General features: G+C 48.0%; 1 protein-coding gene across 30 annotated transcripts in view; it reads left to right on the top strand.

The window, feature by feature from the left end:
- The window catches only part of MBNL1 (muscleblind like splicing regulator 1), a 106,853-nt gene that overhangs the window by 74,252 nt on the left and 17,936 nt on the right, over positions 1 to 14,665 (top strand). For all 30 annotated transcript variants that reach the window (XM_075761759.1, XM_075761736.1, XM_075761756.1 and 27 more), the window contains 2 exons: positions 3,321 to 3,491; positions 9,324 to 9,524. In XM_075761759.1, the coding sequence (XP_075617874.1) occupies positions 3,423 to 3,491; positions 9,324 to 9,524 (270 nt within the window). In that variant the 5' untranslated portion in view covers positions 3,321 to 3,422. The remainder of the gene's footprint in view (positions 1 to 3,320; positions 3,492 to 9,323; positions 9,525 to 14,665) is intronic.

The following is a 14,665-nucleotide window of genomic DNA, read 5'->3' as shown; positions in this document are numbered from 1 at the left end:
GGTTTTCAGCCTGCGGTTTCCAACACAGGGGCACTCTGTGGACCATTTCTGAAGGTCTGTGGAATGTAAGGAAGACAAGAAAGCCATTTCGCAAACAGAGAAGTCTGCATTTCTTTTGGAAAATTTGCTAGGATCTGAAAATGCAAAAAGGTTGAGAGTTAAATGCTGCACTAGACTCCAACACGAGACAAGAAAGGTGTGAACTTTTTGGTAGTAGATAATGATAACTAAGCATAAGGACAGTTTACCTGGGGATGTGGTATGTTCTTGTAGTCACTCAGAGTAAATTGTCTTCCTTAAAGATCAGCTGCCAAGCGAATAGAAATGATGACCTTGATGGGGAAACGAGGGACGGGGCTCCTTGTTTCCCAGGAGCCCGAGGACGTTGCGTTAGGTCACTGGAGTGGTTTCTTCTGGCATTAAAGCATTTGTGTCTATGAAGAACACTAAGCCGTCATGACGTACAACATACAGTGCCAGACTTTGGATCCAGCCTGGAGGGTGTGGAGCAGCCTAAACCCCACCACTGAGATGAGGGCATGGAGCTAGTCTGCATTTCGGAGTCCGGTTTGTTAATCGCTCCTCTCTGATTCCAGCAGCACATGTTGTAGTTTCATGTTACTCATTTAGCAGTAATTAAGTCAGGTTTTTACACTGCGCTAATGTAAGATACCATCTTCCAGTCAGCTATTAAATGTGTAATTTTGCCCTGTGTTACTGAGTGGTAGCAAACATTAACACGGGGTTTAGTATCAGGAGAAAAATTGGCGTAAACAAAGCTGTTGCAGAGGGCCTGCCTTTTACCTGCCATTTCACGTAATTGTGAAATGCTTTGGGGGCAAGGTGCTGAAATGAGGTTGGTTTATTTGTGCAGAACGGCTTAAATGCTGAACTGTGGTGTCAGTAGGGTAGTAAAGGAGAGAACTGAGGGTCGTTTGGTCCAAAAGCATCCCCAGGCTGAAGGCGGGCTGCCCCCGAGCGAAGGCGTGCTGTGCGGATGTGGGAGAAGTCCCGCGTGTCGTGGCTGCCGGGTGCTGGCATGGTCCCGTGGACACGGCCAGCCGTGCGGGGCTGGAGGTGTCCCGGGGAGCACCCACGGGTGGAACAGCCACCAGCAGACGCGCATACGGAGACGTGTGTATGTGTATATACACACACTTATAAATACACTGTTTCAATTAATAGCACAGCAACTAACATCCATGCTCCATAAACACCGATTCCTTTCGCCACCATCAGTTTGTCTTTTCTGCTTAGAAATCGTTAATGTTTGTTACTGAAGTATCCTAGTCCTTATTTGCAGAAGGAAACTCCATGCCCCTGTAAAAATATTTTCCCAGGCCGCACATGTTTTTTCCCCCGTCTTATCTGTAGCATAGATGTCGTGCTTTTAGCTCGTGTGCAGTGCCTGGCCCCTGCCTTGGTCGCTTCCCAGCGTTTGGAGCTGTGTCATTAGGGAGATTTCCCTGCGAGTGCCGTCAGTGGTCCCTTCCGTGCGTCAGCTCTGCCGCGGACAGCCCGCAGCACCGCGCCCCGTCGCAGGGCTGTGTCGGGGGGGCAAAGCCCCACGCACAGGGCTCGGGGGAGCCCCCCCCGACTTGTGCCACAAACGAGAAGACTGGCATCGGCAGCCCCGCTGTTTGTTGTCTCCGGAGGTAGACGGGATCGTGTAATGGCAAATGCGTTTCGTTCGAGGAAACGTGCTCGAAGGTTGGGAACAGGTGCTCGGGAAGATGAACTTCCTTTGCCGGTCGTTACAGCAGTGGTCTTCATACACGTAGGGCTTTCCGAAACCTTGGTATCCACAAAACTTGACGTATTTTTCTGTCTCTCAGGTGTATGTCCTAGGCAAGGGTCACTCAGGTGTCAGTTGTCTAACTATGAAAATGAGTTTTAAGAACTTTGGACCGCCAGCAGGAAGACGGATTGGGAGGGGGCAGCAGCAAACCGTTTGTCCCAGCCTTAAGGGGAGACAAAAATCATCGAACAAACAAGATTTCTGGTAGATCTTGTAACAAGAATACATTTTAACTTTCTGAGCGAAATTGCAGTATAAGGTCAAACTATATTGAATTAATTTGTTTCCTGATAAAAACGGTTTCTTACTTAAATTAAGCCTGTCTTTTGCCTTGTCATTGTTCCTGTTTGGATTTATTTCAAAGATGAATGAGTAAAGGAAAACCAATGTAATTTAAGGAATGTGGGTTTTTTCCAGAAAAGGATTCAATTCTCCTTTTTAGTTGTGTGGTGTTTTTATTGTTACCATCCCTTTAGTGAAAGTATGGGCTCGTGTTACAATTTTAAAGCACAATTAGTGTGTAAAGCTTCCATCTCAATGAATTTGCGTTTCTGAGCTGGCAGCTCACACGCCCTGAGAAGAGGGGGTTCCCTGCCCCGGGAGGGGGTTTCTCCGAGCGGCGGAGCCGGCAGTGCCCTTCCCTCTGGTTTTTACGGTGGAGCCACAGCGGGGGGCTGGGGGCTGGTTTTCTGAGGCCACCCTCGTGCCCAGCTCGTCGTGCCGCAGCCAGGAGCCCGCAGGTTTGGATAGACGTTGTACATAGAAGTATTTTTTATTATTTCTTGATGTGACTGGTTGTCAAATTGATGAATGTCCTTTCATCCAGTTAAAATTAGTGCATGAAATTTGTGATTTACCACATCTGAATTTAATGAAAAGTTTAGAAACAAGTCAATTCTGATTTACACAATTACAACAAAAATGCATTGTATGTAAGAGGTTTTCTTCAAAGATGCTGTATTCCAGGTCGAGCCAAAGTGCTGTTCTCCTGGGGATGATTGCTCCTTTGACCACACGTCTTGCTGTGCGCTTGTTCTGTTTGTGCCCCTGCACAGCAGAAAGAGAAGTGAGCCTTGAACATTTTGAGGGCAGCAGTGAGCTTTTGTGGGTTCATGGCTGCAGCCGGACCGCGTTGCTTCTGTTGGGGTTCCAGCTGCTGCAGGCAGCTCTGTGGGCAGGGGGAGCCGTGCCGGGCCCCCGGGATAGCTTTCCCTGAGGAAACACGCGTGCCCAGAGGGCATGGGTGCGCTGTGCTCTCAAAACAACTGGTATTCGCTCCCCTTCAGCAACTTTTAAAAGAAACGGTATTTTTTAGAGTTGTACTGTAGAAATACATAGTTCAGAAAGGCAAAGCAAACAGCTGATAGTAGAATTGTCAAGTTGCTCTGGTCAGGATGTGATAACCTAGGGAAGCAGCCGGGGACTTTCCTCCTAGGTCTGTGGTGTTTGTTTTAGCCGATGACATGAGGAACAAAGATACGCCTATAGCTTCTAAGCCAATTGTGTTGATTCTCTTCTTCAGGGTCGATGTTCAAGGGAAAACTGCAAATATCTTCACCCACCACCACACTTAAAAACGCAGCTGGAGATAAATGGACGCAATAACCTGATTCAGCAGAAGAACATGGCCATGCTGGCCCAGCAGATGCAGCTTGCCAACGCCATGATGCCTGGTGCCCCGTTGCAGCCTGTGGTATGTGTGCTTTTTGGCTTCCATCAGTGGGTGCAATGAGCTGTAGCTGAAGTAAGTCAGCAGGTGGGCTTACATCCTGTAAAATCCCACAGACATCGGTAGCTGGTGGAGAAATCAAATACAGCGAAATGCTAGTCTGTATGTCTTTGTGCTGTTTAATTCTCCCTTGCCTGAATTAATATTGTTAATTTAATTAATTTTCTTAATCTTTTGTTAATCGTTTTTTGCAACTGATTTCTTACAATTAAGAGAGTGAGTGATCTGCGTGGGTTTTTCATAAATGGGCATTTCCTTTACAATTTCTTATGCTCTAGGAAATTCCCAGGTTTGAGAAGATTCTCACTGGATGCTTTCCATTCGCTCGGGGAAACCTTCTCAGGGAATTACTAGCTGGAACTGGACTTTGGCTTTACAGCACGCTGTCAGGCAGAGCAGAAAGCTTGCCCTGAGCGATGTATGGTGCATGTCAGCCTGACCTGCACGACCCACAGCTCCGGCTCAGCAGGAAGAAGGAGAAGTACAGATAATCATACTTCCTGCAAAAAGCCAAGGGGTGGGGAAGGAGAATCTGTCAGAAATCTCTCATCTGGTCACAGTAAAATGTGATCGTACGTGACATCAGACCTGTTTCTCGTATACCTCAGTACGTAAGCGCAGCGCAGCGTTCCACACGGTCGAATGCCGCGGCTCGGTTTCTTGCTCTGCAGTAATCCCTCATTTCAGCAAATGTGGGGATGATTGGCATCAGCCCGCGTGTGCCTCCGCGTTTGGGAGCTGAACACCCCGTGCTCTCCAGTGCAATCCGGAGAGGTCATCTGAGCTGACCTACCGCTAAATTTGGCCCAGAACCTTTTTAATACAAATTTCTAGCTCAGACGTTAGAGGGTACTGATTAATGTATGAGCGAGACTGGTGCTGATTAATGTATGAGCACAGCTGGTATACTCTACATAAAAAGCAAACAATGCTCCCCTGGCTGAAGGTCTCTCTTTCAAAGGGTAAAATGGCAGTAAAGGAAAAAATCAGTTGAAAAATATATATAAAATAAATATATCTACATTAGCGCTTCTCTGACAATTCTTTTCTTCCTTTCTTGCTGGCAAAGGTAGAATTTAGGGAGTTGAATTTACCTCTAGATAGCTTTCATCAGGAAACCTATATACACTCTGTTAGATGAATTCTTCAATTCTTTTATTTCAAAAAACATAGTGACAATAAATACTCCTCAAAATGTAGCTAAATCCTTAGGAAAAACCATCTCAGCAGAAAGGACTCTCAGACTTGTGCCGAATGCTTATTTGGCCCCACGTTTTCTGGGTCTGCAGAACATCAGTGAATATTGTGTGGTGTATTTGATTCAGTTAATATAACTGTTATTCTCCCACAGAGCTTTATGCCTCAGCTGCTGCAAGAAAAAGTGTATGTGGGGGAGAAAAGCGGAAAATGTTGTGGTAGGATTGTCACAGTAAATTGACTTTAGTACCCGTTAGCACAGCATGAGAAGATAGGACATTTTATTTTCTCTCTTGTGATTGGCTTTCCTTTAAATAAAACTGTCTGTATCACCTAGGCAAGGGGATGAGGTGAGGCAGCGTCAGCGCAGACACCGAGTGCGGTGGCACCGCAGCGCTTCAGGGGATGCCATGGCACTGCACCGTGCAGCAGAGGTGGGGCTGGACCCCACTGCTGGTGGCTTCTGGAACCAAAATTAAGTGTCCGTGCAGCTAGAGAGCTCAGGCTGTACTTGATGTGCTGTAACTCCAGAGCACCCTCAGAATGATTTCTCAGTTTGAACAGCTCAAAACAGACGTATGCACGTGCCACAATTTCATTTTTGTTTCCTGATCTGAGTACAGAGATACAGCCTTAGTGCCAGCAAATTCATATTTGGGACGGTGAGAAAGCTTCAGTCAAAATGCAGCCAACAGTAAGAACCATTGCTTACAACGTTCTTCTCTATTAACCTGTTTGTTTGATGAATTGTAACCAAGGGTTTGTACAAAGCAGTGTGTAGGCGCACACCAGCAGTTGGATAAACATGAAAAAAACCTGAATGCAGTTCTTTGGATTAGCGCTCCTTTTTAATATAAAGAGAGGCTAGTGCAAGGATAACATTTAAATCGTATTTAAATTCTCCTTTATACTACACTCACGCTGTCCTAACAAGCAAAATTTGAGTCAGTGTATTTTGAAGAAACCTTCCACCCGTGCCTGTGTAATTTCTGTGTACATCACTTGAGCTCAGACATTACAGACTCCGTATTTTCAGAATTTAGTCTCATTCCATACGAGGATTCACGGCAAGGCCCATTGCCCATCCCAGCAACAGTGTTTCGACATGGATGTCATCCTACTAATTTGGCCTTAAAATTACTTTATTTTTTAGTACAGTTGAAACATGTTATTTCGGGGTGTCATAGGAGGTGATTTATGTCATCCTGTCTAACGATGCTTCAGTCAGTTTGTTTTGTTTTACAAAAATCAATACCATATGCTTTAATAAAAGTGAACTAACTTAATGAGAGACTCTAATTTGGTAAGCAAAGCATAGGATCCCTTCACTCATATTTCTGTTTGATCAATGTTTTAATTATCTTAGTTGCAAGTAATGTCTGTGGATTTTCCTCATCTTTCTTTCTTAGTTCACTCTCGTATCTGCCTTTGTCTGGCAGTTGAGGGAAGGGATTTCAGAGGGTGAGGGGGGATCGCGTGTCCTGCTGACTGCAAGCACCGGGATCCCGAGAAGAGCTCTGCCTGCCCGGATCGGTCCTGCCCTCCTCGCTTGTGAACTGGTTTAGGGGGAGCTGGGCTCAGCTGGACTATGGCTTTGGTACGAGTGCGTCGGAGGGGATACTGTGCTGCTTTGCAGCGGCAATGTCAGACCCTGGATTGGCCTTTGCCAGTGTGGAAGAGTGTGTTTGGTGGGAAAAATGTTAAATAGAAGCAGGAAGATGCAGACGTGAGACCAGAAGAGTGGCGATGGGCTGTGAAGGTGGCTGGAGGCTCCGGGGCCGTCCCTCACCTCTGGGGACACGGGGGGCACGGGGAGCCCCGGGGCTGCTCGCTCTGCTGTCAGCCAGGCATGCCTTTCTGCAGAGCGCCGGGCGATCTGCACGCTGCAGGTGTGAGCCTGGAGCAGAGCGAGGTCCCAGACCTTCCTGCGGGTGTGTTTGCAATTAGGAAGGAGCTGTAGGTTGTCAGCGTTTCTGTGTACATGGGATGCTCTTGTGCTTTCCTTGGCGTGGCGGGTGCTTGGTAGATGACTGTTAAAGATGCATTAAACGAGTCCAGCTCCTTCCCTGCGGGCAGCTGGTCCTTCGGGGCCGGCGAGCTGGGGGCTGGCAGAAAACCCGTCTGTCTGTCTGTGGCTCCGCTGCGCTGCAGAGGCCGATTCCAAAGGTGCCCCCATGTCTCCTGCCCAATCGATAGAGCCTGTTAGCGAGCAGTGCCTTTGAAAGGCAGAGCCAGGGAGGTCAGACCTGCTGGTGAGGTTCACGTTCGTTGTGCACAGGCGTTTTTAGAGCAGAATTATTCAGTAGAGGAGATGATGTGGATTATGGGGCATCTGGCAGCACAGAGCTGCATCCAAGGCTGTGTCCTCCTTCACCTCTGTTCTCTGCTGATCTACAGGAGCTTTTTTCCTTTTTTAGCTGTTTTGCACGATGGACAGCATAGTAGGGCCGTAACTGCAAGGCCAGTAAGCAGTTGTATGGTTTGGTCGTGGTGATAGAGAAATATTACCTCTGCTTCTAGAGAAGGGGAGGTGAAAGCTCGCTGGAAAACAAGTGAGCAGCATTCAGCAGAGATGAGCCCAGCGGCTCGGACTGACCTGGAGCTCCCCCATGTCTCTCCTCTCCCACGTGGCACCGAGGTCCCAGTTCTGACCAGTTTGCAGTTACAGGATGGGGAGCCCAGGCTGACCCTCGGCTGATGCTCACAGCTGGCCGGGCTCTGCGTGGGGCGACCCGCTCCTTCCCGTCCCACGGCCACCCAAGCCTGGGGACGGTCCCTGGGGAGATCCAGCCTGCGCCGCGTGTTCTCCGGGGCCACCGTACCGCCAGAAATTTCTCCTGGGTGCAGGAGTGTTGGGGCAGCTTCGTGCCCTGGCAGACTCCTCTGCTGCCCAGCAGTGCTCCTGTGCTGCCCGGGTTTCACCCCTTCGTGGGGTGCTCCTGCCAGCAGCCTGGCTCCGAGTCTGGGCTGATACGACTGCAGGATGGGTGGTTATCTCCTAATTTACATGGGTACAGCACATTGCAAAACACCTGCCAGGTTCAGAATGACAGGAAGCGGTCTGATAAAATATGCTATTATTTTGCAGTGGCGTAAAGGCCACAGGTTATTTTTATTAGTATAAAATTACCTCAGTAGAAAATAAATGTAAAATGTAAAATAAAAATGTAAAATATAAAATAAATTTATTTACTGTACAGTAAGTATATTGGGCTGAAATCAAACATTGATATCTCTTAAGCTACACACTACCAGACTGGTTCATGATTTTATTTTTAATGTTCATTATTACATAGCTGATAACACAGTAATGAAGAGTGCAGTTAATTAATAGTGTATTTAAGCGTAATATTTTAGTTCCTGTAAAATTTGCCTGTTTGTTTTTCATTCACATGGATGAAGAGCCAGAGACGCTAAAGAAATTATTCCCATTTACACTTCTTTTTTCTTCAGTAATCTCTGCATGTGTTTTTGTCCAGTGTTTCAAATGGACTTGTTCCTTGCTTCCAAACAGTTCAGTCATTTCCTCAGGAATACAAAAACAAGTGGTGTTAGATGCTGTCTGGCTTTAATAGATAGGAAACAGAGAAAACGAGTTGTGTTAGCTCTGTAGTTGTTTTTCCCTCTAAGAATTAGTTTGGAAGAAAAATATAAATGTCTTGAGTAACTACTTTATTTAGATACTAAAGATAAACACTCCAGACTAAATTTTATTTGGCAATTACACTGGTAGCACAGTGTCTTTGCATTCGGTGGGGCAGAAGAGTTATTTAATCTTTACCGCAGCGTAGCAGCTCTGCATTTGGTCTTACAGCATTATTTGGTCTTCTACATCCAATTATCTTCACAACATGTGATAGCCTACAAGGGCATCTGACTGTTTCTTTTTTTAAAGCAAACAAACAAACAAAACTCCCAGTATTTGTACACTTTCTTTCTCTCTCTCTCTCTCTCTCTGGCTTAATGTTTTAGTCTAAATAAAGCATATCCCTGTTGCAGTGTATTTCTTTCTGAATATCTGCGTGGACAGCCTGTTTAATTGCGTAAAAATGAATGATTATGGTCATCTGGTCTTGTTCCTGTATTAAACCTCTGTAATTTCTGAACCAGTACTGGCTGTCATCAGGGTCAGAAATGTATTTATCTGGGTCTGGAGCTGCGTGTGGGTTGATGGTGTGTCGGGGCTCTGGCCCAGACGCCTGTTTCCCCAAGAGCAGATGTTTGTACCCATTCTGGACACATCCCTTCGAGACCCCCAGGCTTCCTCCCGTGGCCATGAGGAGTGCTGGGTTGTGATGGCGTTGCTCAAGTGTGGGTCGAACAAGAGTCTGCTCCAGAGCTGCCCCGTGCAGGAGAAGCAGCTTGAGCAGGAGAACCAGCAGAGGCTGGCCGGGGGTGCCTGTCCTCATGGGCTCGCTTGTGTGCAACATTTGCACGAGTGTTCTTCGTGTCCCACGAACACGACAAATGCTTCCTTCCCATCGGTAACAGAATCTCACCGCCACTGCACTCAAGATGATAGCCAAAAAGTTATTATGCTGACAGCATGGCAAGTATAAATATTTAAAGTGTCTGTCTTCTTCTTTTCTCTGATTGCAGCCGATGTTTTCCGTTGCACCAAGCTTAGCCACCAACGCATCGGCCGCCTTCAACCCCTACCTGGGGCCCGTCTCCCCAGGCCTGGTCCCAGCAGAGATCCTGCCCACCGCCCCGATGCTGGTGACAGGGAACCCCGGTGTCCCAGTTCCTGCCGCTGCCGCCGCCGCTGCCCAAAAGCTGATGAGGACAGACAGGCTGGAGGTAGGGGCTGACACGTGTAACTTACTCCCACAAGTTGTATCATTTATTATGTCTGCTAGGTATAAAATATTTTTCTTGTGAAGGAAAATAATGCAGGTTTCACTTCAGCTGATAGTGTCTTGGTGACAGGTAAGGACGGGGAGTGACTGAGTGATCATACAGTAAGATAATGCTTGTGGTTCTTTTTCTGACCCTCCATTGCAGAAAGAAATGGAAATATTGAGTCCATTTAGGCATGACTGTGGCAGCAGCAAGAGCGCCTCGAAACCGCATTAGTGTGTGCCCAGGAGGTGTTAACGTGGGGGTGCAGGGGCATGGGTACCAAACACCGGGGCGGGTGTCAGGGCAGAGCTTCAGCTACCTGGGCAGAGGATGACTTTCAGCCTCTCTCTTACTTTCGCTGTGGACGGACAGTGCCGGCACTCCCTCACCGGCCTCCCGCGCCTGGCTTATCATCCTTGCTACAACCCTGACAAGTGTTAGTGCTCTCTAGCTGGTACTCTCCCTTGCCCTGAATCTTTCTTATCTGAAAGGCCTGACAGTGTTTTCGGCACCTTATCGGTGCTGCGGCAGCATGGGCGGTGAGCCAGCGACCTGCCACCGGCTGCTGCGTGCTTGGGGTGTGCCAGCGAGCACAGCCCGCCAGCACAGCCAGCGAGCGCAGCCTGCGTGCTCGGCAGCGCCGGTCCGGCCCGGTGGTTAGGAGGCGGCAATGGGAGACGCTGAGCAGACGGGGCGATCCGCTGTCACGCCGTGGTCTGTTGGATACGGCAGTGTGTTAGGGCACGCACCGCCTGCGAGAGGTCGGCTCTCCCTGCAGCACGCCGGTGCTCACCTTCTCCAGCACCATGCAGCAGCCAGCGGCAGCTTTGCTCCCTGAACTCAGGGAGCACGATGGGAGGAACGAGAAGGATCTCTCTTTTAAAATGCAGCCAGATGTAATTCTAACGCTTTTCTTTCTGCCCATGCATTTGCATTAACAGGGTTTAATTCTCCTTACAAGGAAAATTAATTCCTTTTTCTTAGTTGCCTCTCTGACCAACAAGCTGCTGCTCAGAAGGCTGTGAGCTGGGAGGAGGGTCATCTGGCGGTGAGCGTTCCTGCTGCCGCTGTCACTATTCTCAGAGCTCACGTCACCGCAGGTTCCCCTTCTGCAGGATCGCATCATTTCCCTTTTTAGAGATGTTTTCTCCAAGGAAAGCGTTCCCCAAAGCGTGCTCAGGTTACAGGAGAGGCAGCCACACCAGCTGAGAGCTGGCGCACGGGTGGCTGTTTGGAATCACCAAGGGATGTTTTTCCTTTGAGGACTTTATTTTGCGGTGGATACCTGCCAGAGGTGGATTAAAACCAAATTGCAATTAGATAAATTCATAAATAAATCATGCTAGGTTCGGAAATCAGTATCGAGAGGAGGATGCCGATGGCAGGGAGCCCTTTGGGTTGCAGAGCCGAGGTTGGCTGCTGTGTCTGACTGTGCTTCCACGGCCACAGCGCTGGTCAGTGGCGTTGGGGACATGTGGGCTCAAAAGCTTTCTGTTCATAAGCAGGAGCAGGACGTACTCGAGGTCCCTGAGCCCCAGCTCTGCCCGAGGCCAGGGAAGCATGTACGTCAGCGGGAACCCAAGAGAGGCTGTGCAGGGGCACCTCTTCATGTGGAGCCTGTGGGGCAGAGCTTGCGCTGGCCAGCAGCCTGGGACCAAAGTGCACGGGGAGCAAATGAAATTTGGGACTTCAACGTGCAGGATTTGGTCCTGCATTCTCTTTATATAGCTATTTAGAGAAGTGATACGCTGCTGAGCCAAACTCCTCTGCACGAGAGGGAGTTGTGAGAGTGTTACTCTCACAAAACACCCAGGGGCACAGTCTGCAGTAAAAAACACTTTTATCAACAGGGAAAAGCCAGCAAAAGCATCTGAAATCAGTAAAATATTTTAAAAAGGCCAAGTGGTTTTGCTTTGAACTTGAATGAAAGGAACATGATGGCCAAGTTGGAAACCCCTGAAAATAAGTGCTGAGACTTAGAGTGCCTCTCTTGTCACCTTTCCTGGTGAAATGGCGCTGTGCCGGGATTCCTCTGGGAGCAGACTTTGTTCACCGCAGGAAATACTGGCGGTGCAGGAGCGTGCCGGGTCCCTGCGCATCGGCAGAGCTTCCGCGGGGCAGCACCCCGTGCCGGGGAGAGCCCTCGGCAGCGCCGGGGAGCCAGCACCAGCCCTCCCGCGGGCTCAGCTTGCAGCCAGAGCACAGTCGAGCAGGACACCCGCTTCTCAGCCACATTCTCCAGCTGACTGACGTCCCAGCTCAGTCAGCACCCAGCAGCCTTCTCTGTTGTAATTGCCCTTACCTGAGCGGGCTCCGCTCCTGGGAGATGCCCTTGTCCTTGGGGGAGGGCTGTCCCAGCCCTGCCTTCCTACAGGGCCTTCCCTTGGCTCTGGTTTAGCCATTGCACCATGCAGATCATTGCAAAGAAATCCAGCTCCTTCTACCCTTTAAGCTGTTTAAGTTTTGCTTTTTAATTTGACTGGGATCAAGAGCACGTGCAGGTTGACCCAGACTGCGCTGCTGCCTTGCAACAGTAGTATCTGTTGGGGGGAGAGGGTGTCTTCTCCTCCTCCTTTTTTCCCTTCAGCAAATGCAGTTTAAATAGTGAAATATGTAGTTGAGAAGATAATTCGCCAGTGCTTTCTAGTGTATTGGTCATTTTATCTGGAGTATCCAAATTTAGTATACAAATGCCAAACAAGCACATCATTTTTGTGAACCACAAAACATTTTAATGTACTTTACAGAAATGCAGAACTGGTTTGAAAGATTTTGCATGCTCTGGTTGTTCTCTCAGAGAAGCCAGTGTGTGTCTACCTGCTCTTTAAGCGAGCTTATAAGGCTTTAGTAGGCTCTCCCTTGGAATGAACTGTCCTTGAGAAAAATAACAGCTATGATGTTAGCATCTAATCTTGGAATATGATTTGTTCTGCTTAGAATTTTAAGTACTTATTTTCAAGAATGATGTACTCTGGCATTAATTAAGTTAGCACACGTGTTCTGGGATACTGAATCAGACTGTACCACAACTAAAAGCTCTCAATACATATACCGGGGATTTTAAGGAAAGCAGGCAGACAACACAGATCTGTCAGGCAGTGTGCCTAGTCTCCTAAATTAATACGAATATTCGTAAGATAAGGTCGGTGACCGTTACTAGCAGTAGGGTTGATTTCATACGTATTTGGACCATGCATACAGATAGCATGCAGATGTTCGGGTGTCCAGTGCCTTCAGCCACTCCCGTAAGGAATCTGGATCTCAGGGTGGAAATTTCATGGGTTGAGGCTTGTCCTACAGCTTTCCTCACGCTCCTCTCCTGCCAGAAATATCTTGCACAAAAGTGTGGCTCTTCAAGTGAGCTAGAAGAGAAGCGAGAAGGACAGGGAAGTGAGAGAGAAAGGAATTGCCTAACCGTTTTATTTAAAACGCATGTGTTTCCGTTTGAATGCCATCATTTTCTATTAAAAGTATTCAAGAATCAAGAATGACCACAACCAAGCTGCAGTTTCCTGCTCCTTTCATATATACCATTTTTTGCCAGAAAGAAGCAGCTTAGAAGTTGTTGGAGATTGTCAGATCTGGGATAATCAGGAAATCTGACCTAGCAGTGCCATTTGTTTAAACGTTCAAAATATGCCGGGTAACAATATCCCCATTTCAGTAAATTCTCTTCCAAGCAGAGGAGAGGCAGGAGGTGTGACTTGCAGGGATCTCGGTCTGCTGGCCAGTCCCTCCAGCCAAAGCTCTGCCCACCTTTGGGGAGCAGCGTGGGACCTCGGCCAGAGCTGAGGTGACGCAGAGGTTGTCTCTACACCAGGGTGGGCAGCTTGAATCCCGGCGGGGCGATCAAAATAAACTCAGCCCAAAGTTAGAACGAGTTAAGTGAATGACGATGGATCAGTAATGTTGCAGCACTAACTCAGCATTTTTGCACACGTGCTAGAGATGTACAGGTGCCTCTTTTGGGTTTGTTTCTTAACATACTGGGCTGAAAATTGTGATGCTAATTACAGGGCTATTAATAAATAACTACATAGAAGCTCTCCAGATTCAAAAGACTGATATCATGCTTCTGTGTCTCTAGTCATGCAGATGAACGATATATTACTGCATGCCTGTGGCAAAAAAATACCACCATTTTCAATGCTTGCTTTTAAATAAACAAGAATTGGAAATATTCTTGGCTACCATCACTGTGGTTGAAGAGCCATTACTGGTCACGCTGATTCAAAGGACTAGCGTGTGCCTGACTGCTGCGAAGCATCGGTCAGAGATCCATCTGTTCAGGAGCACTGAGCGAGTCGTTCATGGCCTTAGCTACTGCAGGACAGCTCAGCGAAAAGCTGCTCTGGACACACCAAAGGTGATCTCTATCTGCCTAGCTCTTTCAGTTGTCTGGTTATTCTTTGGTTTTTAACTGTGAGAAAATTAGCTTATCTGTGCATGCTTTTTCTTGCTCTCTCTCTCTGTATATAGATGCTTTTATATATATACACACTTATATATGAATCCATATATATATAATCTTTGTGTTACTAATGGAGTAGTTCTTGCTTCCGTGTGGAGTGGTTTTGAGACCTTGGTTTTGCTGATCCACCAATACAAGACAAAGAGCAAAGACAGCCACTGACATTAGTCCCATCCTTGTCTTTATCTTTAGAGGAAAAGACTTCAGTTTACTTCTAGACTGTAGACAAATAATCGAAGGAAATGACGCATTTTTGTCTATTTGGGAGGCCTGTGTTTAAGTAGAGGACACTGGTTCATGCCCAGGAAGCATTCCTAGAGGATGAAGGAGCGAGAGGTGCTGCAGGCAGTGGGGCAGACCAGCGCAGCGCTCGGGGAGCAGCGAGGTCAGGTCCCTGTGGTGGGTGCTCGGGGGCAGACAGACCCCAGGGCTCTCGTGTCGGCGGGGATGGTGCTAGCACGCACAGCTACCAGGAGCAGACTTGTATCTTTTGAGGGCTTCAGCAGGCGCCATGTCCTTCCCCTGTCACTCCCTGTGTTGTGCTGGCTGCAGTGGTTTGTGTCACTGCATGGGGACTAGGCTGGGGAAGGGATCCAGCTGAAGAGTCACCTGGAAGGAAGTGGTTATT

This window comes from Balearica regulorum, chromosome 9 (assembly GCF_011004875.1).
Source record: "Balearica regulorum gibbericeps isolate bBalReg1 chromosome 9, bBalReg1.pri, whole genome shotgun sequence".
NCBI lineage: Eukaryota > Metazoa > Chordata > Aves > Gruiformes > Gruidae > Balearica > Balearica regulorum.
The sequence above is the reverse complement of the archived record's forward strand: the minus strand, read 5'-3'. Positions and strand labels throughout refer to the sequence as shown.